Consider the following 25,417-nt stretch of genomic DNA (forward strand, 5'->3'; position numbering starts at 1 on the left):
CTCATAAGGTGGCTTCGCATGGATACGGTGTTTGAGCGCTCAAGGATGGTGACTCGTTCGATGAATCGTTCGCCTTGCGCAAAAAGACCGTCCCATGTTTGTCCAATAGCGCTTCATGGTGTGATCCCCAGGTTTGAACACGCAGAGATCTGAGGCGGCCAGGGACAAGCTGAGCAACGTCGGGCGATGCTTAAATAGCGACTGCCTAAAATGGATTGCGACGTCAACTGTCTGTGTCTGGGAGGAGCTCGCTGTGAAATGCCAAGCAGCAGCTTCACCGAGCTGGACTCTTTTTTTTTTTTTTTTTTTTTTTTTTTCCTGCCTTCCCGGTGCCCTTTCCCCCATTCCCCTGCTTGCCGTTTTGGTCTGTTGCCATGCCGTTGGGAAGGGTTGCCGAGGTTGGCCCGTCACGGGAGCACGGACCATCCACACCAACGCGCCCCACCTCTTTACGCGACTTCCATCGTGAATTGCAGCCAAAACGCGTCCAGAAGTCGCGTCCGCGGCCCCTGACCGGGGCGCGTAGCTGCGATCCATGCTCGCTCATTTTGACCTCCCCACTCTACTTTCCAATATACAAAACCTCTGCACATACGTCGTGACTTCCCTGGCGATCCAACGTTCCAACTTCTTCCCAATTGAGGACTTCGACCGTACTTGCCAACTAGCAAACCCCATCCCCTCCTTCCAGACTCTATTCACCATCCTATCGACCTCTACTCACCTTCCAAAGAGCTTTTCGATACTGACAGCAGTTGCACATCTCGACGCAATGGCTCGCGCAGCTTCACGCCGACAGGTCAAGCCTGCCGCGACTCCTGCTTCCAACCTCATTAGCAAGTACACTCGCGTATCCAAGGCCCAGGCTCTTCCCGTGGATGATGCCGTGAAGAAGGCCTTCTACATTGAGCTCCCGACGCGGAGCATCTCGACCGCGGAAGTCACGATCAAGACCGAGGAGTCTCCCGTCAAGAACCTTCCCACACCCCCTCCCACACTGTCCGCCACGCCATCCAGGAAGCGTAAGGCGGCTTCCGTCGAAGAAAACACCTCCCCCGTTAGGAAAGCCAGGAGCAATGCCCCTTCGCCCGAGTCTCTGAAGCGTCAACGCATCTCCAAGGACGGCTGGAAGGACGAGCCCGTCCCCGCCAAGAAGGATCTCAACTCCCCCAAGCCGACGACTACTTCACCCAAGAACACCACTGCCACTGCCGTCGACGCCCACCGCAGGTCTCAAAAGTCGACCCTCATCTCCCACGCCAAGACCGAAGGACGCAAAGCCACGAAGGTCACGCGATCGAAGAGACGCAACGCCCCTACCGAGCCGACGATCGAGGAGGAGCCAGCGACGAAGCAACTGCCTGCCGAGCTCCTCGAGCTTCTGGACCTGCAACGGGCCATCCTGAAGACCGTCGCGCTCCAGATTCAACACCAGAACAGCAACGCTCCGCTCGACATCAGCACCATCACTCCTCACATCACGCGGACATGGGGAAAGCGCAAGGTCACGATGGACGACATCCGCAGGTGCATCGCCATCCAAGATATGAAGCCTACTGGCCAGGAACAGAAGATGCTCGGGTCCCCGTTCATTGTCACCGACTATGGACGCGGCAAGCTCTGCTTGGAAATGGACTTCTCAAAGAGCAACGGCCACATTGACGAGCAGAAGCTCTGCGAGCAATTCGAAGAGAACCTCCACATCGTCTGCACGGAGCGGGCCACCGATGAGATGACCGACCTGGATGTGTGCTTCGAGAACCTGAGCTTCAACGACTTGCCCAAGTCTGAGATCATCATCCGCAACAACATCTTCAAGACGAACCCGACCCTCGCCAAGGGACAGCGCGCGCTGACTGAGCTCAAGAACGGCATTGTCATGAAGAAGCAGGAACAGGAGGCCAAGACACAAGCTGCCAAGGCTGCTGCGACCAACCCCAACGGCACCAAGGTGAGCCTTCTCGACAGGCTGAGGGCCAAGGAGATTGCCAACTCGCAGATCGAGCTTCCCAGCGGCCCCGAGATGGCGAGAAGGCGGGCGCTGCATCGCATCGGCGACATCGCGGCCATCATCTCCATGCTCGTCGCTGCGTCAAACTCTGCTGGACAGCCGGTCATGTCTTTCCAGATGCCCGTTCTGCAGCAGAAGTTAAAGGACTCGGTCAGAGTGCCTATGCCTGTGGAGGAGGGCATTGAGACGGTGCGCATCCTGGCCACCGAAGTCGCGCCAGAGTGGCTGAAGATTGCGAGAATTGGCGGAAAGGACCACGTCGTCATCCAGACAAGGCGCAAGCCGTATGATGCTGAGCTCGCGGCGAGAGTGAAGAGACTTTCTTGATGGACACACCGGACTTGTGGAGGATTATATACAGGATTTCGACTGACGACGCATGGCATAGCGTGTTTTTGCATATGGAGTTTGGAAGATACCACGAGTGCTGGAGTTTGACGCGGGAGGAAATGGCTCACGTACATAGAGAGCCACTGCGAGTCACGATACCAAATGCCTCGAGTAATGAAATAAAAGTTGTAATCGTCAGCTTTGGTGTGCGAACATCATCTATTGTGCTGTAAAAACGTCTAGGAACCGTAACCTTCATAAAGCCAGCCGCAAGACATTTATTTTTCAGTCTTGTTCATGCTATGCAACCCCAGGTCGTGGAAAATGACCAAATTTCTTTTCGCCTTCCAAAGACCACAGACTCCCAGGCGTGGGAAGAGAGGAAGAAGGGGGGCCGCGCACGCCGTTCTGGCCCGCTTCGCTCCATAAGGTATCCCAATCGCTGCATCCCGTCGCTCTACACCTCCCTTTGGCGATCATCCAAGGTTAAAAAAAATGAAAACACCGCAAGTCGCTTATTTCTTCTTGGCGAAACGAGGGGCGCCGATGTCGTTGCCCCTCAGCTTGACGTTGAGGACACGCTCCATCGCGGCGAGGACCTTCTGGTCGGGGGCGGCGGAGCCGCGCTCGAACTCGGCGACGACGGTCTGGGTGGTGTTGCACTTGGTGGCGAGGTCCTTCTGGGTCATCTTGGGCTCCATCTTCTGGCGCGTCTGGGAGATAGCGTCGCCGACCTCCTTACCGACGGTGTTGGGCTTGATGATGTCGTCGGAGCGGTCGACCTTTGTCAGGCGCTGACCCTCGACACCGGGTCTGGAGGACTGTCACGGAGCATCAAATGTCAGCAACCGATTCTGAAAAGTATTCAATTGCTTTGGGGCAGAGCTCAAGGCCGGGTTTGGCTTTGGGGGATGCCATCATGAGAGTGGGTCATGGAGGGGTTGGGCGCGGTGATGTCAAGGGCTCGAATTCCAGGCAGATGGGAGGAGGATGATGGGGAGGTTGGCGACGTACAGCATTGCCGGCAGCGAACTTCTTCTCAGTGCCAATGACGGAACCACTGCGCTGGGCGGCGTTGAGGGCGCTCTTTCCCTTGATGACAGTCTCTCTCGCAGAGGCTCCGCCGCGGGCCTTGGAGCCGATCTTGGTGACGTTGTCCCAGTCATCCATTTTGGCGGTGTCGTGTGGGTGGAAGGTATGTAGGTTGCGTAGGTGGTGCTTATCGGCGGGGTACAGAAAAGAACAGGTGTAGATGTTCTTTTCCTTTGGCTGTTGGTGTTGCGTGGATTCGGTTGTGTGTAGGAGTTCACGACCCTTTCAAGTTTTTTGTTGCGTCAGTTTTTTTGGAATGCAGTCCCGGTTTGGCAGGCTGGAGGGGTGGTGGACAATGGCTCGGAATAAATATGGTGGTGGAAGACGATGGACGGGGATGGATGGCAAAATCGGTGGACCTGAGTCAACCGGCGGAGGGAAGAGGGGCGGTCATCCCTGCATAACGCAAGTGCGCCTACCTTAGGCGAAGAAGGGGCAGGAGGAGGAGGGATTTTTGGCGGGGTGAGGCTGCTTTCTCCAGCCCAGCGCCCAGCTGACGGGCCACGGCGCAGAACTCGCCCAACCTGCTTATTTTTACCCTCAGGTCAATGACTGCGCCACACGGAGACGGCGCTGCGGCTTGGGCAGAGAGAGGTCTGGCCGTAGAGGTGTCCCCAGGTGCTTGCTCATCGGACAAGACCGCTAAAATCCGAAAGCGGCCTCCTGGCTGAGTGACTCTTCCCCGGTTCCATACTGACGTCGGGTGCCCCTTCGGCGTTTACTTCCCCGTCGTGCGATGCGGCATCCTCGTCCTAAGCACGTGAGGTCTTCTTTGTCATCTCGAGTCTGTGGCCATTGTAGTCTGCTTGCTTCTATTATTCTCATCATACCTACCTGTATGCTATGTGCGTTACAGATTCAACTTCTGTTCAGTCAATAGGGCACGCATTGACTTCATATAACAAAACCTCATCAAGCAAGCAATGCTCTGCGTCGAGGTGGTTGGTATGTTTATCGTCCCCTAGCTGACTAAGGCACTCGGACTCCCACTCTCACACTCCAAATGTCTTGATCTCATCGAACATGTGCATCGGCCCACAACCCGCACCTCCACCACCGAACCAGAGCCAGATCTGGCCAAAGGAAACTGTTAGGCCTGGTCGCACTCCACCCCCAAGACCACAATAGCAAAACCGTTTCTCGTTTGATAGCACTTGTTTATGTACCGTGCGCATTCCGCTCCCGCGAAGAAACCATGAACCCTTCTTCGTCGTAGAACTCCCTGGTGCCTCTGAGCGCCATATACTGAAATTACACTACCTACGCCGCGCCTTGTTCCTCGGCCGCCCGGGTTACAACCTCCACCGTCCCGTTCCGTCCCGTCCCACCCAAGAGGCCCGGAACTCCTGCAAACCTTCAACGACATGCGGACCGCTGATCCGGGACCGCTCCGGCCGTTCGCCCTGCTGGCGGGCCTCGGCTACTTTGCGCTCGCCGGCGGCTGGCTGGACACCCTCCTCGTGTTCCTCTTTTCAGCATGGCAGAACCGGCACGCCTCCACGGAGTTGGTCGAGGAACACGTAGACACCGCAACGCTCCAGCATGCAGTCTACACGCTCCCAGGCGCCGCGCTCGCCCTGCTGGTCTTGGCATTGATCCGCTTCGGCGGCTCTTTCTTGGAGGAGGATGATGGAACGAAAGCCAAGTTCACGACGCCGATGCGGCCGTTGCTGATCCCCGCCAAAACGACGCATCGGCGGACGTTTCCCGAGAAGCACGACTTTGCGTACTCGTATCTCGTCGTCGGCATCCCGGTTGGCTGGACAGGGAACTACGGCGGCATGATCTCGAGCGGGATCGACAAGCGCAGCTGGTCATCGTGGCTCGTCTCGTGGTTCTCGCTGCTGTCGCCGCCCTCGAAGGGCTGGTTCGACATCGACCCGGCGGACTATCTCGAGAGGGGCAACGGGCATCTTGGGCTGAGGGGGAAGCTAGATGCATACTTGACTTCCCAAGTACGTCGTGTCACTCAACTTCTTGGAACCGCATAGCTAACCTGAAGCAGGGCGCGGATCCGGCGCAGTATCCAACTGCCTACCTCGTCACAGCCGCTAGGTTTCTGGGATACCACTTTAATCCCGTCTCCTTCTGGTATCTCTATTCTAAAGAAAACGAGCTGACGGCCATGATCCTCGAGGTGAACAACACCTTTGACGAAAGGAGGATGTACTTCCTCACCTCGGACGTCATCTCTGCCGGCCAGCGTGTCGAGGGAAGCGAAAAGGCAAAGGCTTCCTCCCAAGACTCGCTGGCCAGCAACGAGTCCACGCAGACGTCAGCCGTGAGAATGACCAAGCACTGGCCCAAGGACTTCCACGTCTCCCCGTTCAACTCGCGAAAGGGCTCCTATTCCCTCTCGGCCGTCGACTTCTTCAGCGCCGGCCCCCACGGCCTGCCTAACCTCGACACAACCATCACATTGAAATCCTCCAAAGATCACCCGAAACTCATCGCCCGCCTATTCTCGTCCGCCCCCGCAATCGACCCGGCCACCATGGGCCTCTCACAGAAGCTCACCTTTTTGTGCAGCTGGTGGTGGGTAGGCTTCGTCACCTTCCCACGCATCGTCCACCAGGCTGCCCTGCTCTTCTTCCGCAGGAGCCTGCACGTCTGGTTCCGCCCGGAGCCCCTCAAACAAAGCATGGGCAGGAACGCCGACGCGGCAGAACGAGGCCTGGAGCTCTTCTTCCGGGACTACCTCCGCCACCTCGTTGAAAAGTCATCCGCCGCCCTATCCGTGAAGTACATCCCCTCCGGCATCGCAGCTGACTCGGCGCCCACGGAAGTGATGCTCTCCCCCGCTGCCCAAAAGCAGCCGAAGCGCACAGAGGAACTGGAGTTCAAGGTCCTCACGCCGGCCTTCTACTCCCGCTTCGTGCACTACGCCCACGACCTCGAGGCCGTCTGCTGCGAGTTCCAGGACAACTGCACAATCTACATCTCCCGCCCCGACCTTCTTCCCAAACTCATCCTGAAGAAGCCCACCCCGCCGCTCAAGACGACAAACCTGATGGATTTCATCTACTTCAGGGCCATCCGCGCCCTTCGGAAAAGACCTGAACGCATCGAGAGGCCACTCACCTCCAGCGCGACCCCGGCGTCTTCTACAGCCGGCAAAGACGTGGAGAAGATTGACATCCGCGACTTCCGGATATCTTCGATGGACGGTTTCGTTCTCGGGGGCGACGACTCAGCAAAGCGCAGCGCATACAGGTCCCTGGTCTTGCGGACGTTCCTTGCCGACCGCTTCGCCCTGGGAAGCGTCGAGCTGCTGGGTATGCAACACTTCATCCTGCGCGCCGGCTTTGCCTGGATTCTCGCGTCGACGATTGCTCCGCTGCTCGTGAGATCGTGAAACCATGCAAGACGCTACAAAAGGTGAGTAAGCGCCACGCATGACCATGCCGGTCTGTGGAATTAGATGAGGTCTTCCGTCAGAGAGAGACAGGAGGCCAGGCCAGACACGCTTAGTTTCTGGATAAAACACGTCGAAAAATACAAGCAAAAAAAGAAATAAAATGATTCCAAACTATCTCGCGGAACGTCCCAAAACGTGGCGCAAGGGGAAAACATGCAAGTTTCTCCAGTCGATTTTAGGCTTCATGTAGGTAGACGGTGATCAAACATGCGACCGCCGTGCCGGACTGCATCGCCCAGCGTCTAGATCGTCCTGACGCGAGTGAGTTGTCTCCGTGGCCCGTCGTCATTGGGGGAGAGAGCTTGCTTTCCTCTCTCTCCCCCCTCAGATAAGGCCGGGCGGACCCCAAGGCAAACATGACAGGTCACCCACATATTCATTTAACCTGATGTGCTCGTTGCAGCAGACATACGCAACTCTGATGACGGTGCATCTTGTCTGCCGCGGAGATGCCAATGGGATGCCACCAATTTTGTAAATCCATCAAACTGTGGAGCTGTGTATTCATGTTTGCGTTCCGGTACAGGCGGTATTTCAAATACCACCATCGTGCATCGTCTTCCACGGTGGATACATATCCGGCGGGATTTTCGTTGGCTTTTCGAGGGGGCGGTGACGCCGCATTGCATAGTATTTGCATAAGGTCCCTTTCGCTGGATGGGGTCACCTTACCTTGCCTTTTCTGGCCCTGGGCAAGACACTTTGGGACAGCAAGCTACCTCCCAGACTCTAGTCCTGCAGCTTGCCCTGTCCGTGTCCTTACCCGTCCTTCTTCTATCGTTCGGTCTGAAGTCCCTCTCACCAGGGAGAATTTGTCCAAAGGAGAGTTTGTCCGATGTGCCACTTTGACAGATATCAGTCATCCAATAACGCAACGGCCGCTGGTGTAGGGTGTAAGGTATGGATGGTGGCAGCTTACTCGGGCTTGCCTCCCGATCTTCAAATGGAGCTTACCCGGCGCTCACTGCCCCGCCATGAGTGGTTCCCCGACTTCTGGGAGGCCAGGGGATCATGGAGGGGGAGCTGCGGGTGGATGTCTTGGGGGTTTGGGTAACGTCACGCGCCCCATGAGGCAGCTGGCCCAGAAATCGACTCGTACCGTATCTGGTGGCTGCAGCTTCCCCATCTGTGATGATTTGCGAAGCCCTCGCAGGTGCGCTTGGCTCATCCACGCAGTCGGCGAGCCGTGTGGTGTTTGGCCTCGACTCGAGGTGCCGGGCGCTACCTAGGCAGGTAACTACCATTGCTAGCCCGGGCACCCGCTGCTCTGGCGTAGGTAGGTACAATACACCCCCTGAATGTTTGTAAGCGTGGTACTTCGGCCCTGTAAGTACATATGAGATTCTGGGGTTTGGTGACGAATTGAATATCTCGCTCTGCTTAATTTCATGGGTTCATTGCTTTTTGGGCTGGTATGGAGGGTAACCAACTTTCAGGGGGTGCATTGTAGTGTGCTTAAGGTACCGGGAAGGTGCAGGAGCGCTAGGGCAGGCCCCGCATCAAATTCCAAATCGTCCCGTTGTCAAGGCGGGGCAGCTTTCGAGAATGCCTCCAACACTTCGAGAAGCTCGACGCCCGAGCTGTCAGCAAACCGTAGCTGAGGATGAACGAGAACTCATCCAACAAAGCTTGATATCAGATGATGGGGATGGATCCAAATGACAAATACGCATGCCACAAGTGAATTGAGAGCTTTGCCCCAGGAGCTGGCCGTCAACGTTCCAAAACTGAGGTTCGGTTTGATCTCCCTCTGCTCCGGGCCCCTCCGTGTGCCTCCGTGGGGTTGTTTGTTCGACTTCGAGACAGGAACATGCTATGCTCGCCTGACTAGGAATAGCTCTGTCGTGACACGCATCCCACGCGCTGCAGTCTTGATTGGAACCCCAGGAGGGATCGATGACTGTCCATCGTCGTGTCTGAGCGAGAGTGTTTCTTGTCTCCCGCCACGCCGCCCTGTCCAACAAACGTGAACAAGGATGGTTTGTCCAACGACACTGAATATGACATGCCAGGATGCCAGGATCGCCATTAGCCTGCAGCGCTGACAGAAACGTTTCTTGGCTGAGGTGGGCCCTTCTCCTCACTGCCCCTCGGAGGCGTTCGAGCAAAACTTCGTCGTCCATGTTGCGTTCGAGGTAGAAGCCATGGTTCAGGCGTGCAGCCACGGCGCAGGCGTCGAGGAGACTTCGAAGACGGTCAATGTCGTGTATATAAGAACAGGTCCGTGGTCTGCCATCGACACAGCATTTCTTTCGTCACTCTCCCGGACAATCGAACTCCCTCGCAAGAAAGTCTTCCCCAACAACATCAGCTTGAGTCGCGTCGGTAGCTATTCCGCCGTCGGAAAACTCCAATTTCACGGTTTCGGTCCATCTCCCCACCTGTCCGATTCTACCCCAAGTCTCGATAGGGTAAGTGACGTCGTCATAAAGAGGTCAGCGCGCAAGGCGCCTGGGAGCCACCAGCTAAAACTTGCAGCGGAATCAGATCAGAGATACCCCGCCCCCTCCATCGAGAGAAAACAAAAAGGGCTCGTCCCCGTCTGTAATCGTTCGGTAGCCTTCACGTCGAAGTTTGCTGCACTGCACTGTCTCTTGTCAACTCAAAATCATCTTTCTCGAAGCTTAAGAACCCTTCCTTGACCCCAGCCTCATCATACATCATGCCTCTGTCCGGACACTGCCTTTGCAAGGCCGTCACCTACAAGGTTGACGTTGACGCCCCCCTCATCACTGGTTATGACCACTGCGATGACTGTCAGCGCCAAAGCGGCTCAACCTATTGTGAGTAGAACCCAATGACAGGCCGATCAGCAGCCGAGAGCGTGCTGGATCGTTTTCGGATGAATGATCCCCTGGGCAACTCTTTCCCAACGTCTTGCTGACTTTGAGAAGCCCTCGTTGTCGTCGTTCCGAAGGACAAGCTTACCATCAACGGTCCCACCAAGAGCTGGGCGGGAAAGGGCTCTTCCGGCAAGGCCGTCCACCGTATCTTCTGCTCTGAGTGTGGCTCTCCGATTGCCCACGACCCCGATGCGGCCCCAGAGATCATTGCTCTGAAGGGCGGAACCCTCGACTCCGAGATCAAGAAGACATTGAAGCCTGTGAGTCGCGCCATCGCTCTCTAGCGTCGCCGTGTGCGGCACGATAAAGTGCAAGCCGAAGCTAACCACCGACTTTTAGGATACCGAAATTTGGACCGTCGGCAAGCTGCCCTTCTGCCAGGAGCATCTGGAGAAGCCTTTCGAGCATATGCCTCAGTAAATGCCGGTCATAGCTGGCGACGCAGAAGAAAGAGAAGTAGATTTGGAACACAGAATCCAGCATGACGAAGGGTCTAGGGCCGGACTTATATCCATAGAGGGGTCCTTGACTAGGATGCCTTTAGGTGTGCCCAGGTGGAGTGCCCCAGGTTTGGTGCTGCTGCGAAGTGGGTTGGTGTGAGAACCCGGAGGGTTATGATGGAATCGGACCCAACTCAACCAGTCCGACCCAGTTCCGTCGTTACCTAGATCCTCCAAGATAGCGGGAGCGTCCCTCAAGACGGGCCCTCTCATGCAATGAAAGAAACCGCTCTCATCCGCTGGCTACAACCTTTTGATTCGCTGCTTCTATTTTGTAGCCCCTGGTAGGCATTAAGGAAGCTTTGATTTAGGCCGCAGCTACTATCAGAAGTACAATCGCATCAACACCAAGAAACGGCAATTTAGTGAAAACGGGATTCCTGCATGGCTCATTACTACTTCAAATCGTCTGTTTCATCCTCATTAAGCCTGCCAGTTCGTGAACAAGTTTCAAGCCCAAGTCTCCCTCTCAGCAACACGTCCTTACAATCCAGCGAAAACAGCCAAACCAGCGGCGCCGGCAACAAGACCACCAGCAGCGGCAAAGGTAGGCATAGCACCACTGCCAGAAGATGAGGAGGTGGCAGCAGCGCCAGAAGCTGTGCCGGAGCCGGCCGAGGTGGTGGCAGCCGAGTTGCTCGATGTTGAGCGGGTCGTAGCGGTGTTAGTGGGCTCCGCGGTTGTGGACTCGGCGGCGGTCGTCTCACCTCCGGTGCCCGTCGCGCTGGCAGCTGCTCCGGTTATGCTGCCGGGTCCTTGGGGACCATTGGCCGTGTAATACAACGAGATGGCCGTGTTACTGACGGCGCGGTCACTAGTGGCAGTGCCCCCGGTGGTGACGGGAGTGGCAGCCTGTTGGATAGATGAGTAGACGCTGGCGAAGACGGCTGTGGGAGTGCCGGTGCAGAGAGCGTTGGAGGCTGATGACAGAATGCCACTATAGTACGCCAGGTCTCTTTCGCTCCTCAGACCATGGACGTAAAGGCAACGTTCGCAGGCAAGCTTCTCGGCGAAGAAGGAGCCGCCGCACATGCACTGGGCATGGGCTTCGTAGTAAACGGCGTCGGTACCGTTAGGTTTGCAGGCGACCTCAATGTTCTCAATCTGGACACAAGGGGGCAGTTGGCCAGTTGTCTCGGGCTTGCAAACCACATCCTGGTAGGGAGCCTTATCCTGACGGGCGCCCAGGAAGCTCGGGGTGTAGAAGGCCATGGCCGTGGACGGAAGAAAGGCCGTGAGGCCGGAGAGGATAGTCGTCTGTCTCATGTTGTTCGTGTGGGAGGAGCTTTGCAATTGCGGTGTCGGATACCAAAAAGACAAAAGGTTTGTTTAATGGTGGGTTCAATGATATCAACGTCCTCGATATGGGTATTGGGGATGAAAATGCGTGAGGTCTTGGTAGTGTAATTCGTGACGGCAACTGTGGGTTGGGAATGAACAGATGATGTTGGAAGAAGAGGACGACGGCGAAGACAACGGAAAAGTGGGAGAAGGACGAAGAAATTGGCCGACGATGGACTCGTTGCCAAGGGAAGCAGCAGTCCAAATCACAAGGTGCCTGACGCTTGCCGAATTGTCTGCCTAAACAGCTGGGCACCTTTCCCAATCTGCGTACCTTACCTCCCTCGCCTTGTTCGTGCAGCATCATGGGTTGGTGCAGGAGCGAATGCGTGGGCTGCCATCTTGGCCACGGCCAAACGGGAAGGCGTCGCGGGTGCGCCGTACAAAGTTTGGATCTTTCGTACGACACCATGCCCTTTTGACGCGGAGCTTGGCAGCTTGGGTCAGAATTTTGCCGTCATTACCGTCAAAAATGCGCTATTAAAGGGACACGATGTTGGTTGAGAATGTCGAACGAGAGCTTTGGCGGCCGACTATCTCACCGCGGAAATTGATCTTGCGGCACAGTCAATCAGTGACTCGATGTGCTGTAATTGACCAGTCACAGAAGGGGGAGCTCTCGCACAGAGTTGCACCGGGGGGCATTTCTTTCCATTTAGAGACTGGATCGACAGGGACCAGCTGCATGGTTCTTTAAGCTCGGGCGCAAGACGTGGAGCCCGGGGGAGCCATACATCGCCGTCTTTCTGCTCCTCCCTCTTGCCATCCCACCACGCTCGGAAAAGAAGCGATCGTAGGCAGGTACTCGAGACGTGTGCGACGTACTACATTCCACAACATGCTACTCGAACAACATTCAGGACGACCCTGTCCGTCATTTGCATTCTTCTCTACTCTTATCGTCCTTAACAAAGTATTAGGTGACGATTGAAGCCATGGGACACTGCCCAGCTAGCAAGGACTCTTACGGATATGGCCGTCACTCAATCGTCAAGTGTCTATCAAGAGCAAATAGCACGAACTTGGGCAGATCTGCCTCTGCCCTTGAGAAAGTTGAGAGCACGCAGAGATTTGTATCAAACCCCCTTACCCCGGACTTTCTTTCCAGCTGAATTAAGCTTGATTGCCGAAGCATGATCTAGCCTGTTCATCCATGTGGATGCTTCTCCAAGCGGAAGACACCCCGACGATCATCTTGACACGGCTGCTCTTGTGAGAGCCACTGCATAGAAGGTTGCTTGCAACATCAAACGATGAAAGACAGGGCTCAAGACATCCAACACAAATGCAGACCTTTCTGTCTATTTTCGATGGAGTCTTGCTTATCCACTCGGCTGTATCACCTTGAATCCAGCAACGCACTCTAAGGGCCTGCGAGGTTAGCATGATGCTAAACTTCGCCGGACTCGACGCCTCCGACTTCAGCCCTACTGCTGGCGTGCTCCGCTGCACGATACGCCATCCCAACGACCTCGACTTTCATTGTTCTCGCGCTGAAGCTTGCCTCGCAGGTCTTCAGCTGACAAGACATTGCAACACAGGGAGACTTGCCCGACCTCAGCCATAAGCAAGCCTGGCCATGCACATCAAACGTTTGTCTTTTTGAACCCTGAATTACGAGCCATGAGGCTCCGTTTTAAACGGGACGATTCGCTGGTCTTCTCGGGCTTCGCTACGCCAAGCCCGCCCTAGCTAGCCTCCTTGCAGCTGGCCATGCTCGGGCTGGCGTGCGAATCTGTCTGGGCGATGGCGAGGTCGCGGGGAGGCCACCAGCAAAACAGCTCGAATGTGAGTAGCAAAGAGTCTTGCGGCTGACGACGTACTCAGAGGCGCCCGAAGACTTTAAAGCTGTCCTCCTCCCTCTATTTGCAGCCTTCTTGTCGTCAGGGATTTTTTGTCTTCCTTGTGCGGTGAGCTTGGAAGGTACCTTCGTCAACCATGCATCTCCTCCAGATCTACACGTTGGCAATTGCTTACACCCCATTAGCCTCAGCATGGGGCGGTCTCGAGCAGCGCCAGGCCTCTACGCAGAGCCTGATCGATGCGCTAGGCAACTATACCGACCTCTCAAGCTTCCAGTCAATCTTGAAGAATGCACCGGGTCTCATCGCTACCAACGCCCAGAGAGGTGCTACCGTCCTGGTGCCAACAAACGAAGCCCTCGAGACGTACGTGAAGCAGAATAACGCCACCAACATATCCCAGCTGCCGATCGAGAAGCTTTCGAGCATCTTCCAGTATCATACCCTGGATGCTCCTCTCACCTCGGCAAACTTCAGCGTCCCAAAGGGCCTCACGGTTCCGACGAAGCTCACAGACAAGGCTAATAACCTGCGAAGCCCCGGCCCCGCCTTGCTCCGCCAGTTCGGCGCGGAAGCTACCGGCCAGGTGCTTTACATCTCCAAGGATACCAGTGCCAGTGCCTCCAAATTCCGGGTTAGACAGGGGACTTCGGGTGAAAAGTCGGAGCTGCAGGCTGGCTTGGGCCAGACGGGGGAGCTGACGGGAATCGATGGTGTGTGGGACGGCGGCTATTTCCAGGTCGTCAACACGTGGGTTTCTCTCAGCCATCGTGGCGGAGGCTGTGCTGACCAACTATGCAGCGTTCTAGAGGCGCCAGACGTCTGCTCCACGACGATCAAGAAACTCTCAGACACCCTCTCTGGCCTCGACACGGCGCTGCGGAAGGTCAGCTTGTGGAAAGAACTCGACAAGACATCCAACGTCACCTGTCTGGGTCCCAGCACCGACGCCTTCAATGCGGCGGGCAACCCGGAGAAAACCCTCAACAACACCGCTCTCACGGATGCATTGCTGTGAGTCTTGGTCTCCTGGACTGGAGCTTTCCAAACTAACGTGCGACTAAGCTTCCACACCCTGCCCGAGGTGGCATACAGCAACTTCCTGACCGACGGCATGAAGTATACCAGTCTCCAAAACGCCACAGTTACGGTCACGGTGAAGGATGATCAGATCTGGTTCAACGACGCCAAGGTCATCCAGCCCAATGTCTTGTAAGTTGAACTCCCCGCTGTAGAGCAGCCATCCTCTGACATTGTACTCGCTAGAACAAACAACGGCCTCATTCATGTGCTTGACCGCGTCATGTCTGCTGAAGGTGTGCCAGACACTTCTTCTTCGCCGTCGTCCACGTCTGGTTCGTCACCATCAGGAACCGCTGGTCCTACTTCGACCAGCACACCAGGCAATTTGGGAACCACCCTATCTGGCAATCTGCATGTGGCGGGTGTTATCGCGTTTGCTGCTGTCATCTTGCTTATATAGAGATGAAGAAACGCAATCAAGAAAAAGATATGGCTTTCATCATCAGGATGTCTACCCTTTGAATTGTACTAATGACCCATCTCGCGACTGATGCTCTTCGTGTGTTATGCAAATTTCGATTCTTGAGACCCATCTCTCATTCAGCCATTCGTTTCGTTTCGTTCGTAAAAAGATCCTCATAACGCCGCCCTATGCATCTTGTGTATACCTCAAAACAACGCAGCAAGCATTGACAATGCTACAACCGCAAAGGATGCAGCAACTTTCGACCCAGAGTTGGGGAACTGCTTCTGTATCTCTCCTGTCTGTGTTGATGAGCTGGTGGTGCAGCTCGCGGTCCCACACGCATATCCGCTGGGGCAGCAGCCGGGGACAGGTCCTCCCTCCTCTCCGCACAAGAACCAACCACCCGCACATGTCTCTGTCGCCGAGGCCGGAACGTCGGTAACAGGCACGATGACGGTCGCTCCGTTGGAGATGATGGTAGTAGAGGGCGTGGGCGGACATGAGGTAGTAGCACAGTCTCGTCCAGTCTGGCAGCAGCCTCCACCAGCGCGAGCCAGGCAGGCGTAGAATCCTGTCGGGCAGAAAGGTGCCGTGTTGGTGTCCCCTTCGGTGGTGGACGTCGGTCTGAAGGGAGGGACTGCGCCGCCAGTGCTGACCGCCGTAGTTGCCGGGGATGTTGTAGGGTTTGCAGGCGTCTCGGTGGAGGTCGAAGTGCTGGTCGTCGTAACGGTTCCGGGCCGCTGCGTGACTGTGACGATGATGACCACGGTCGTGGTGCTACCATCCGCGAGTGTCGTCGTCGAGACGGTCGTGCTAGTGACGGTCCGGACTGAAGTAACAGTTCCTCCTCCTCCAGTGCTGCCTCCACCACCGCCGCCGCCTCCTCCTCCTCCTCCTCCGCCACCTCCATTGGTGGCCGTTGCCGTTGCCGTCGTGGCCGTGGCAATATGGCTAGGCACACCTTCTTCAAGTCAGTCAAAGTCCTTTGGGAGTTCGAAAGTGTACTTACAGCCGGAACCCTGGCAGACGTAACCCGGAATGCAGCAGCCACCGCCAACATCCGCCGCACAGCTTGTTGTGCCAATGGGGCAGATTCCAACAGGTCCGTTGCAAGATGCGCCCGCCGGACAGCAAGCGACGTTTCCAACACTCTCATCCACCACCTTCACACACACCTCGTTGGTCATGCAGCACTTATCCGGCGAACCGATGGTCTCACAGCTGTTCATCTTCGTGGGGCAAGCTTGTCTTTTCTCGAGGAGGTTCAACACGTCGATAGCCCGGCGGAAATGCTCCCAGCCCAAACCAGCCTGGGAGCTGTGTGATGCAAAGGGCGGGCGATGCGGGTAGGAGGCGTTGTAGAGGAAAGCGTCGTCGGCCATCCGGGCAGCAAGAAGTTTCTCGTGAGGTGTCAGCGGCGTATCGAAGACATCCTTGGCGAAAGCAAGATCGTCGGGGAGCAGCTTCTCGCCGGCGTTTGGTGACATTTTGCGGATTGCCGTGGGGTTCTCTGCGCCGACATGGGCTGTAATGAGCAGCAGCAGAGACGAGGGAAGGCCGACAAGTGAGAAGGCCCGCATCGTGACGACTGTGAGGCCAAGCCTTCGTCAAGACCAGAAGTCGTCGTCTGGTGTGAGTTTTCAGAGTGTGTTGTTCGTGTGTTTAGTTTAGGTGAGTGACAGGCCGGCCCAAGCTCCGGACGCCAAGTCTTGAGTGTGTGCTTTTGGTCGATGTCAGTTAGACTGAGGTACTGATGAGTGTGAGGTCGATCGGAGATTTGGCGTGAGCGACGATCTTTCTGCAGAGAGATGTCGCTCGGATTTCAAGTAGCGTGCAGTTCTTTGGCGGGAAATTGCAGAGGCGTCGGGCGTCTTGAGGTTTCGTGGGACAAGTCGGTGCGGGAAAGCGGTGGCTGGGCGACTGGGCAACCTGCAAGATGATGGAGCTGCTTGGGCTCGCGAAACCTCACCGCCCTGTATTCGTGTCTGATCCCGAGAGGCAGTCTGTGGTCCCGCAGCGAGACACGTCGCCAGCGGTATCAGATTTCAACAATGCGTTTGTTGCGTGGACTTTTCCCGTATTTTTGTCTTGGAAAAGAAGCTGATTGCTGCTGATCTTATCGACCGTTGAACAGAGGTGCTGCACTGCTGACAGGACCCCTTCCTTGTACCTTATGTCCCCTTTTTTTTTTTTTTTTTCAGGTGGCTGGGCATGGATGACAGCTGCTAAAGATACGTCATCCAGGGCCAGGGCGGGTCGAAAAGCCGCCGGGTCTGTCAAGCTTCAGGGGAAGAGCCGGATGTCTCGCCCGCCGTCAGGGGTCTGGTCTAAGCTTTACCAGGGTAGCTTGAGAGGACCGGCGCGCCGGCTGGGAAACGCCTGCGCCGACGACTTGGTTTTGCCTTGCAGCAGCCGAGATCGCCAATCCATGCACGACGGGAAGTACTTCGAGTGGGCACTTACCGGTGCCTTGCAGATGTCATGTTATGTGCAAGACTGTCCCAGACCATCATATATCACAATAGAGTCAAGCTGCCAGAAGAGAATAATTCATTTGTGCCGAGAGGTATTCGTATTCTATACATGGTAGTTTTACAGATGATTGTAATGTTACATCATGGCATTATGCTTTTCCTGTTGTGCACCAACTCCGCATCAAAACAGAGTCTCTCCACCATCTGCTTTACGAGCATCGATGTGCAGCCTCTCGGTCAGTGTCAGAGGATCTTTCTGGCGCACTCCTCGCAAAAACGAGTTGCAGAGCAGCGCCGCAGCAACGCTCACGTTCAAGCTGTCCACAGAGCTTGCAATTGAAGCCACTCGTGGAATTGTGACCTCATGCGTCGCCTTCTTCCTAATGTCGTAGGGAAGACCGGTGCCCTCGTTACCGAGAACGAGGATACAAGGCTCTTTTTCAAGAGGCTTGAAGTCCTCGATGTAGTCCGGAGTCCACTGACGGTTCGAACGCGACCCAAGCGTGGGTGCAACGGCAGCGTATGACGTCCAGCCAGCCTCTTGCGAGAGACTCAAAAACCGCCCTGGGTCTTCAACAGTGAAGAGCTTAATCTCTTCCGCAGCCCCAGCCGCGGCTTTCAAGACGGTGGATGTGATAGAAGAGGATGTCCGATCTGTAATGGCCACAGCTGACACGCCAAGGAAGCAAGCTGTACGAAGAATCGCACCCAAGTTACCAGGGTCCAAAATCTCGTTCAGCAGGAGGACTAGCGGCCGAGACTGACCCTGCTTGCAAGGGATGGAGCCTTCCGTGCCGTTGATCTCGAGATCTTCCTTGGACTGGTGAGCCACAGAGACTGTGTAGCCGTTTGAATCGGCCGACAAACCCCCGAGGCTGACAAGCGGCAGCTGAGGGAGAGGCGATGCCTCGAGAACAAGACCGTTGTGTGGTCTACCCTTGCTCATCTTGTCTAGCAGCTTCTGATCGGCCTCGTAGACGCTTTTTACCTTGATGCCCTTCTTCTCTGCCATAGACACGATCCAGGCGTCGTCCTTCGTGTCCTTCTTGTTGCTCCCCTGGTAGACATACAGATTGTAAAGCTTGCGCTGAGAGTTTCTCAGAGCCGCCTTCACCACCGATCGGCCAAATAGAAACTGCGATGCTGCTGTCGTGTACTGAATCGACAGTGGGAATTCGGCCGGTCTGTTGGCAGAAAAATCGTCGTCTGATCCTCGAGTCTGTCTCCGGGGCGCAGCACCATCTCGCTCAAACTCCCTCCTTACGCCATCTCTCATCTGTCTCATCGAATCGCGACCACCGTCTCTTCTGGGAGTTGTCGATTTCCAATCACCATCTCTTCTAGGTCTTGCCGAGTTCCAATCACCATCCCTCCTCTGACTTGTTGAGTTCCAACCTCCATCTCTTCTGGGCCTCGAGGCGTCCCGATTGAGATCTCTCCATGCGGAGCCTGACCGCGGATATTCCGTCTTATCTTCGTTCATACCCTCCTTGTCCAATAGCTTGGAGACTTTATCTTTCAACTCGCCGCGGTTGAGCTGGTACACCATGCTCTTCTTCCCGAACGAATACTCTGGGTTGTTGAACCGCTTGCTCCTTGACTTTCTCCCTCCCTCCTCTTCTTCTTGCTCGCGCTCTTGCATCTTTTGAAATGCTTTCTTCGGCTTGAAATGACGTTCGCGACCGCCAATCGCGCCATTGAATTTGTTGGCAAAGGCATCCGGCTTCGATGGGATATTTCGGCTCGGGCTACGACCGCGAGACTCGGTCAGCCGGGGCTTGAAGTCTGGGCGTCTCGTGCGATTATCCTGACGATTTCTCGAATTCGGACTTGTCGCGCGACCGTTTGGGGATCCAGCTCTTGCCGACTGTCGAAGACCCCGATGGATACCTGAGAGAGATGCATGGCGCACCTGTCCGGTGGTGCCAGTGAGCTGGAAAGCTCTATGGGTCGTTGTATGCGGGCGAACGGCGCTCCATCTCAGAAGTTGACTCATCGCATAGCATGCATGGAGTAAGTCCAGGCCTCGGTACGTGTAGTGGTGTCGATGTCTTCCAATATGGCGACAATGTGCAAAACGTCGTAGCGCCAAAACCGCAAGTCTTCGATGGTGGAACTTTTTTTTTCTGCCACATTCTTGCAGCAGGGACCCGAGCGGTAAGTAGACCCTAGCTCTCTGGTTGGCCAACGAGTCTTCGATGGGCCCTTTCCATCGGCGCAACCACCCCACCAAGAGCGGGCTGGCGGTACGTACCCGTGCTTTACACGCTACGGCAGCTCAACTTTAATGGCAACGCGGTTTCGAGCGTCGCGTCGAACTGTGAAGACTTCCCAGTCTCAAAGGCCGTCCTTTCTCTGAGTGCGCTCACCCACAACCGATCCCCTGCCTTTGCAGGACAATTCTTCCATTCCATTTTCGCCTTCTTCTTTCCAGTCTTTCCTTAAAGCGACTTCTAAATATCCGACGCAGTTCGCGCGACACCCCGCCCGCCCCGACCCTATGCCTTCCCGTTCCGAGCAGTCGCATCATGGAGGACTTCACGAACACCGCTGACGACGACATCGTCCAGTCTGTTACAGGCTCTCCAAGCGATGCCCTGATAGGCCTCGACCAATCCGACCCCGCCGTCAACGAGGAGATTGTCGAAGAAGCTACAATCGATACTTTCGACGGCGCATTCCCCACCGATGCCGCGACGAAAGACCAGCTGTCGCAGGGCGCCACGATACAAGACTCAGACGGTTTTGACCCAGAAGACCCATTTCTTTCGATAGACACTTACGAGGAGGTGGCGCCTGTTGCTATAATGTCGAAACCAGTCGCCGGCCTGGATACTGCGTCTACCAACATTAAGGCTGCGGAAGGAGTTCCCGAAGAGATTACGCATGATCGAGTTCGCCCAGTCCGGATAGAAATTGTTCTGCGACGTCTATCCCCAGAAGAATGCGCGCAATATCGTACCATCAAGAGCGACGTCGTTGACCAGGTCATTGGAGAGGTAGAAGGGCCCGAATCAGAGTTATGGTACAGCGTCGAGTTTACAGATGGACGACAAGATATTGTGAGTTACTATTTTCTTCTACTTTCTCTCAGTCGAACGTTCTTTCCTTTTTTTACTGCTGCTCTTGCCCTCTTCAACTGCTTCTATTCATCTATATAAATTCACAGCCTCTTCACTCTCCACTCTCCACTCTCCACAGTTCATCCTCTCACTCCCACATCTACACTTCCAACCTACAACAATCCAAGCTTCACATATCTTCTCTCAAGCATTTCCCCCTCAGACTTCCTACTTCCTAGCTTCCCTGAACGACTTCTGCACATCGGTTCGTCCAGGAAATTTGCCAATCTGAAGAAAGCGGTGCTATCAGGTGTTTGAAATGTGTTAGGGGTTACTTCCAAGACCATTCTCATCGCACATCATCCTCCCAATCCTACTTGCGCGAGCATCTACCATGGAGCTGTACCAAGCAAGGCCGCACATAGCGAATGATTATCTCTCACCGCAAACTCTTCAAGGGCATCACGCTAACTCCGCCGAGATACCGTTCGGAGACCTTCTTGCCTACGACGGAGGTGAATCTGCTCTTCAGAAGATGCAGGGCGACGTGGACTCCGAGGTCGAGACTGGCGCCTTCCACGGGCAGAAGCGATCTTGGGAGGACACTTTGGAGGATTCCGAAGCCGATTCTCAGGCGGACCTGGCTCTCATGGAGCTTGACGAAGAAGAGTTGCCTCGCCAATCGAAACGTCAACGAAGCGTCGTTCAGCGCAGCGCCCGTCTCACATCCATTATTGATTCCGATGATGAAGACGAAGACGAAGTTTCTTCTCGTCATTCGCGACGTCAACGCACGACCACCAGACAGAGCACCCGCCAAAACTCCCATGCTGCTGTTTCTGACGATGAAGATGAAAGCCGGCGGACTCGTTCACGAAGACACGAGTCTTCACAGCCACAGCGACAACTGAGAGAGCGAACTCAAAAGCAGCTCACACTCACTAGCATGGCTTTCGGAAACCCCAGTCTGACTCGCGACGATGACATGGACGAACTTTCCCAAGATCCCCCTCCTCAGCAATCTGACGGAGAAGACGACGATTTCACGTTCATCACATCAGATCTTCAACCAAAGCCAGGCCGAGGCAGGCGCAAGCAGCCTAGACGATCAAAGTCCTCCAAGGCAAAGCCCGAAGCGAAACCGAGATCACGCGATTCTTCGATCGAGTTTGAGGATCGTCGTCGATCCGGCAGGTCTACCAGAAACAAGGCTAGCATGCTCGACTCCGCCCCGATGGACGAGGAATCCTTTTACATCGAGGACACTGCTCCAGTTGGAGCACCAAGAGTGATGAATGTCAAGGAGGTCTTCAAGCAACTTCCACATGATTCGCCATTCTTGACTTTCCACTCAGATATCTGCAGCAGTTGCAACGTTGGGCCCGCCGCCAACAAAGGTCCTCTTATCAGCTGCCAGGGCTGCTCCATGTCATTTCACAAAGTTTGCCTGGGCTACAGATCAGCCAGAGAACACTTGGTTACGAAGGTTGAGGCGGAAGACTTCGTCCTTCAGTGCAAGTACTGCATTGGCTTCTACGGCAAGAAGGATAAGCATGCCCCTCGTCATCACAACTGCCAGGGATGCGAAAAGCCGGGACGTTCTTGTGCAGCATTTTCGCCAAGGAGAACGCCAAAGCAAGAAGAAAAGCTTCGAGTTGAGAATGGAGGCGAGGATCCCATCGCACCTGTGGACCCGGCTCTCGTCAACAATGCAGAAAACGTCCTCTTTCGGTGCACCTCATGCAAGCGTGGCTGGCACTATGAACACTTGCCGTCTTCTCAGATGGAAACCGACTTATCCAATGTCCGTGACCAACGTCTCTCTGAGTACTCAGTGGACTGGAAGTGCCATGATTGCGCCATGGTTTCCCACAAGATTCAGACCTTGGTTGCCTGGAGACTTACAAAGAAGGACTCCTTTTCAGACGGAATGACATACAGCGACTTCTATGAAGACGAGAAAGACTACCTCATCAAATGGGCGGACTGTTCATACTTTCACTGTACCTGGATGCCTGGGGCCTGGGTGTTTCACATGGCTCCTGGAGCTATGCGGAATTCATTTGCGAAGAGGGACGCAGAGCAAAATCTGTGTTTGAGATGGACAACTGATGAGGCTATCCCGGAGGAATACCTTCTTACAGACGTCATCCTCGCTGCCAAGGTCAAGAACGGACGATCACGAAGCCTGCAGGACGACATGGAGCGGATCGGGAGTGTCGACAAGATTTACGTCAAGTTCCAAGGCTTAGGGTACGATGAGGCCGTTTGGGATAAGCCCCCAAAGCCAGACACTGGGGAGATCTACAATACGTTCAAGGCTGCCTACTACGAGTACCTCACTGGCAAATATTTCGTCAGTCCCACGAACCACAAGATGAAACAGCGAGTGAATGATTGGAAGGAGGAAAAGTTCGTCGCTTTAACCGAGCAGCCCAAAGCAATCCGACGGGGCAACCTCATGGCCTACCAGCTCGAAGGTGTCAACTGGCTGTTGTACAACTACCACGAAGACAAGAATGTCATTCTTGCCGACGAGATGGGACTCGGGAAGACAGTTCAAGTCGTTAGCTTGATCTCTGCCCTGGCTCTAGGCGAACCTAAGGTATTTCTGCCCTGCCTAGTCTGCGATCGTGACTAACTCAGAGTGTAGTGTTGGCCATTTCTGGTCGTTGTGCCAAATGCTACTTGTCCAAACTGGCGCCGCGAGATCAAGCAATGGGCCCCAGAGCTTCGAGTTGTGACCTATCATGGCGGCAAGCAACCTCAGGAACTAGCCTACAAATACGAGCTCTTCCCCAACGGCTCGTCAGACATCAAGGCCCATGTCGTGGTCATGTCATACGACTCCGCTCAGGACGACCGTACGAGGAACCTGTTTCGCTCTGTGCAGTGGGCTGGGTTGATCGTTGATGAAGGTCAAAGACTCAAGAATGACAAGAGCTTGCTGTACCTAGCATTGCGCGCGATGCGGTTCCCCTTCCGACTTCTCCTGACAGGCACGCCATTGCAAAACAATAAGCGAGAGCTCTTCAATTTGTTGCAATTCATCGACCCTACGCAGAATGCTGAGAAGTTGGACGAACAGTACCAGGAGTTGAACGCACAGAACCTGCCAGAACTTCATGGGCGAATCAAGCAATATTTCTTGAGACGAACGAAAGCTCAGGTTCTGAAGTTCCTGCCTCCAATGGCGCAGATCATTGTGCCAGTCTCAATGTCGATCCTTCAGGAGAAGCTATGCAAATCTATTATGGCGAAAAGCCCCGACCTCATCAAGGCAATCTTTGCAGATGACAAGATCAACAAGAAAGAGCGTGGTAGTCTGAACAACATCCTCATGCAGTTGCGGAAGTGTCTTTGCCATCCTTTCATGTATAGCGATGCGATTGAGGAGAGGGCTGTGGACCACGTCAAGATGCATGAGAACCTGGTTTCTGCGTCTGGCAAGCTGATGCTGCTCAGTATCATGTTGCCCAAACTCAAGGAGCGTGGACACCGTGTGCTCATCTTCAGCCAGTTCTTGGATCAACTGGATATCGTTGAGGACTTTTTGAACGGCCTGGGCTTCTTGCACAGGCGTCTTGACGGCAAGATCAACAGCCACGAGAAACAGAAGCATATCGACGCATTCAACGCCCCGGATTCCGAAGTCTTCGCCTTTCTCCTCTCAACCAGAGCAGGAGGCGTAGGTATCAACCTTGCAACAGCAGATACTGTCATCATCCTAGATCCTGATTTCAACCCCCACCAGGATATTCAAGCCATCTCTCGCGCGCACAGAATCGGCCAGAAGCACAAAGTTCTCTGTTTCCAGCTCATGACGAAGAACTCCGCGGAGGAGAAGATCATGCAGATTGGCCGCAAGAAGATGGCTCTTGATCATGTGTTGATTGAGGCTATGGACGACACAGGGGAGCCAGATGATTTGGAATCGATCCTCAAATTCGGAGCTACCGCGCTTTTCAGCGATGACCAAAACGAAAAGGACATCATACGTTACGATGAGGCAAGTGTTGAAAAACTTCTCGATCGCTCTCATATCGAGCAAACAAGCACTGGCCAAGATGAATCCGCCGAATCGACATTTTCGTTCGCTCGCGTCTGGGCTAACGACAAGGGCGGGTTCGAGGACAACCTGGCAGAGGAGAACGAACCTACCGTGAACCCTAATGTTTGGGAGGAGATTCTTGCTGAGAGAGAGGCCGAGGCCAAAAGACTAGCGGAGTTGAATAAGGAAGTTCTTGGTCGTGGAGGACGTCGCCGCCAGGTTGGTCAGCACATCGATTTGATGGACATGATATGCTAACAACCGCCTCAGGCTGTGAACTACAAGACGAACGCCCCCATTGCTACTGATCTTGCTGTCGACCACAGCGGTAGTTCCGATAACGACGAGGACTTCGTGGGTGGTGAGGACGAGGAGCCTGATACTGACCCAGAGGACAGGAACACGATGAGCAAAGGTAAAGCCAGGAAATCTTCTTCTCAGTCTACGTCACCTCATTCAACTCCCAAAAAGACACCGAATCGCAAGAAACAACAAGTTAACTCTTCGACTCCACAGAAGACGCCCTCTACGCGGAAAACACCAAAGAGAGACGCCGCGGCATCCTCCAAGACGTCAAAGTCGGCCAAGTCAACCCCCCAAAAACGAGCTCCAAGAAAGACGCCAAAGTCAACCCCAAACAAAACCAAAACCAAAACCACCACATCCAAAGCCACTCCATCCAAGGCTACCCCAACCAAGGCCTCCAGCCAGGCAGCCAAGTCAACCAAGGATTCCACGGCATCGCAGCCCAAAGAGCCTACCAAAACGGAACGCAGTATTCTACTACCAACCCCCCAGGATACTCCAACCCCGTCCAGCCCGGCTTACAGATCTTCCCGCTCGCCAACGGTGGAAAACGAGGCCGACCCCCAAAGTACGGCCGACCATTAAAGTATGACATGGCATGGCTTGACAATGTCCACATCTCCAGTACGGGGTCTGGCGCACAACTTCCAGGCTCCGGGCCACAACTCCCAAATTCTGCGAACTTCAATAAGGCAGAA

At 54.9% G+C, this 25,417-nt stretch overlaps 11 protein-coding genes across 11 annotated transcripts; 6 read left to right on the plus strand and 5 right to left on the minus strand.

The window, feature by feature from the left end:
* Positions 1-772: 772 nt before the first annotated feature.
* On the plus strand, positions 773-2,338 carry CGGC5_v006049 (uncharacterized protein; the record flags this gene model as incomplete). The annotated part of the gene is made up of 1 exon (XM_032033623.1): positions 773-2,338. The coding sequence occupies one exon, from the start codon at positions 773-775 to the stop codon at positions 2,336-2,338; it is 1,566 nt and encodes a 521-aa protein (XP_031887160.1).
* Positions 2,339-2,856: 518 nt separating this feature from the next.
* On the minus strand, positions 2,857-3,511 carry MBF1 (Multiprotein-bridging factor 1; the record flags this gene model as incomplete). Its single annotated transcript, XM_032033625.1, has 2 exons — positions 2,857-3,162; positions 3,356-3,511. 2 exons carry the CDS (start codon positions 3,509-3,511, stop codon positions 2,857-2,859), a joined length of 462 nt encoding a protein of 153 aa, XP_031887281.1.
* Positions 3,512-4,797: 1,286 nt separating this feature from the next.
* Positions 4,798-6,788, plus strand: CGGC5_v006051 (uncharacterized protein; the record flags this gene model as incomplete). Its single annotated transcript, XM_032033626.1, has 2 exons — positions 4,798-5,388; positions 5,439-6,788. The coding sequence occupies 2 exons, from the start codon at positions 4,798-4,800 to the stop codon at positions 6,786-6,788; spliced, it is 1,941 nt and encodes a 646-aa protein (XP_031887280.1).
* A 792-nt stretch (positions 6,789-7,580) lies between these two features.
* CGGC5_v006052 (uncharacterized protein) lies at positions 7,581-8,296 on the minus strand (the record flags this gene model as incomplete). Its single annotated transcript, XM_066151643.1, has 6 exons — positions 7,581-7,598; positions 7,654-7,694; positions 7,771-7,788; positions 7,951-8,076; positions 8,136-8,145; positions 8,282-8,296. 6 exons carry the CDS (start codon positions 8,294-8,296, stop codon positions 7,581-7,583), a joined length of 228 nt encoding a protein of 75 aa, XP_066009205.1.
* A 699-nt stretch (positions 8,297-8,995) lies between these two features.
* Positions 8,996-9,410, plus strand: CGGC5_v006053 (uncharacterized protein; the record flags this gene model as incomplete). Its single annotated transcript, XM_032033627.1, has 2 exons — positions 8,996-9,262; positions 9,339-9,410. 2 exons carry the CDS (start codon positions 8,996-8,998, stop codon positions 9,408-9,410), a joined length of 339 nt encoding a protein of 112 aa, XP_031887283.1.
* Positions 9,411-9,513: 103 nt separating this feature from the next.
* Positions 9,514-10,114, plus strand: CGGC5_v006054 (uncharacterized protein; the record flags this gene model as incomplete). The annotated part of the gene is made up of 3 exons (XM_032033628.1): positions 9,514-9,634; positions 9,746-9,954; positions 10,034-10,114. 3 exons carry the CDS (start codon positions 9,514-9,516, stop codon positions 10,112-10,114), a joined length of 411 nt encoding a protein of 136 aa, XP_031887282.1.
* A 563-nt stretch (positions 10,115-10,677) lies between these two features.
* CGGC5_v006055 (uncharacterized protein) lies at positions 10,678-11,460 on the minus strand (the record flags this gene model as incomplete). The annotated part of the gene is made up of 1 exon (XM_032033629.1): positions 10,678-11,460. One exon carries the CDS (start codon positions 11,458-11,460, stop codon positions 10,678-10,680), a length of 783 nt encoding a protein of 260 aa, XP_031887277.1.
* Positions 11,461-13,114: 1,654 nt separating this feature from the next.
* CGGC5_v006056 (Uncharacterized protein) lies at positions 13,115-14,820 on the plus strand (the record flags this gene model as incomplete). Its single annotated transcript, XM_032033630.2, has 6 exons — positions 13,115-13,127; positions 13,363-13,458; positions 13,523-14,087; positions 14,139-14,351; positions 14,403-14,549; positions 14,604-14,820. 6 exons carry the CDS (start codon positions 13,115-13,117, stop codon positions 14,818-14,820), a joined length of 1,251 nt encoding a protein of 416 aa, XP_031887276.2.
* Positions 14,821-15,029: 209 nt separating this feature from the next.
* On the minus strand, positions 15,030-16,406 carry CGGC5_v006057 (uncharacterized protein; the record flags this gene model as incomplete). Its single annotated transcript, XM_032033631.1, has 2 exons — positions 15,030-15,787; positions 15,836-16,406. The coding sequence occupies 2 exons, from the start codon at positions 16,404-16,406 to the stop codon at positions 15,030-15,032; spliced, it is 1,329 nt and encodes a 442-aa protein (XP_031887279.1).
* Positions 16,407-17,481: 1,075 nt separating this feature from the next.
* CGGC5_v006058 (rRNA methyltransferase 1) lies at positions 17,482-18,942 on the minus strand (the record flags this gene model as incomplete). The annotated part of the gene is made up of 1 exon (XM_032033632.1): positions 17,482-18,942. The coding sequence occupies one exon, from the start codon at positions 18,940-18,942 to the stop codon at positions 17,482-17,484; it is 1,461 nt and encodes a 486-aa protein (XP_031887278.1).
* An 886-nt stretch (positions 18,943-19,828) lies between these two features.
* Positions 19,829-25,410, plus strand: mit1 (Chromatin remodeling factor mit1; the record flags this gene model as incomplete). Its single annotated transcript, XM_032033633.1, has 6 exons — positions 19,829-20,362; positions 20,844-22,967; positions 23,016-24,632; positions 24,684-24,828; positions 24,930-25,305; positions 25,371-25,410. 6 exons carry the CDS (start codon positions 19,829-19,831, stop codon positions 25,408-25,410), a joined length of 4,836 nt encoding a protein of 1,611 aa, XP_031887275.1.
* Between the last annotated feature and the right edge of the window lie 7 nt (positions 25,411-25,417).

This window comes from Colletotrichum fructicola, assembly GCF_000319635.2.
Source record: "Colletotrichum fructicola Nara gc5 chromosome Unknown KSG_Nara_v1_contig03, whole genome shotgun sequence".
Taxonomy (NCBI): domain Eukaryota; kingdom Fungi; phylum Ascomycota; class Sordariomycetes; order Glomerellales; family Glomerellaceae; genus Colletotrichum; species Colletotrichum fructicola.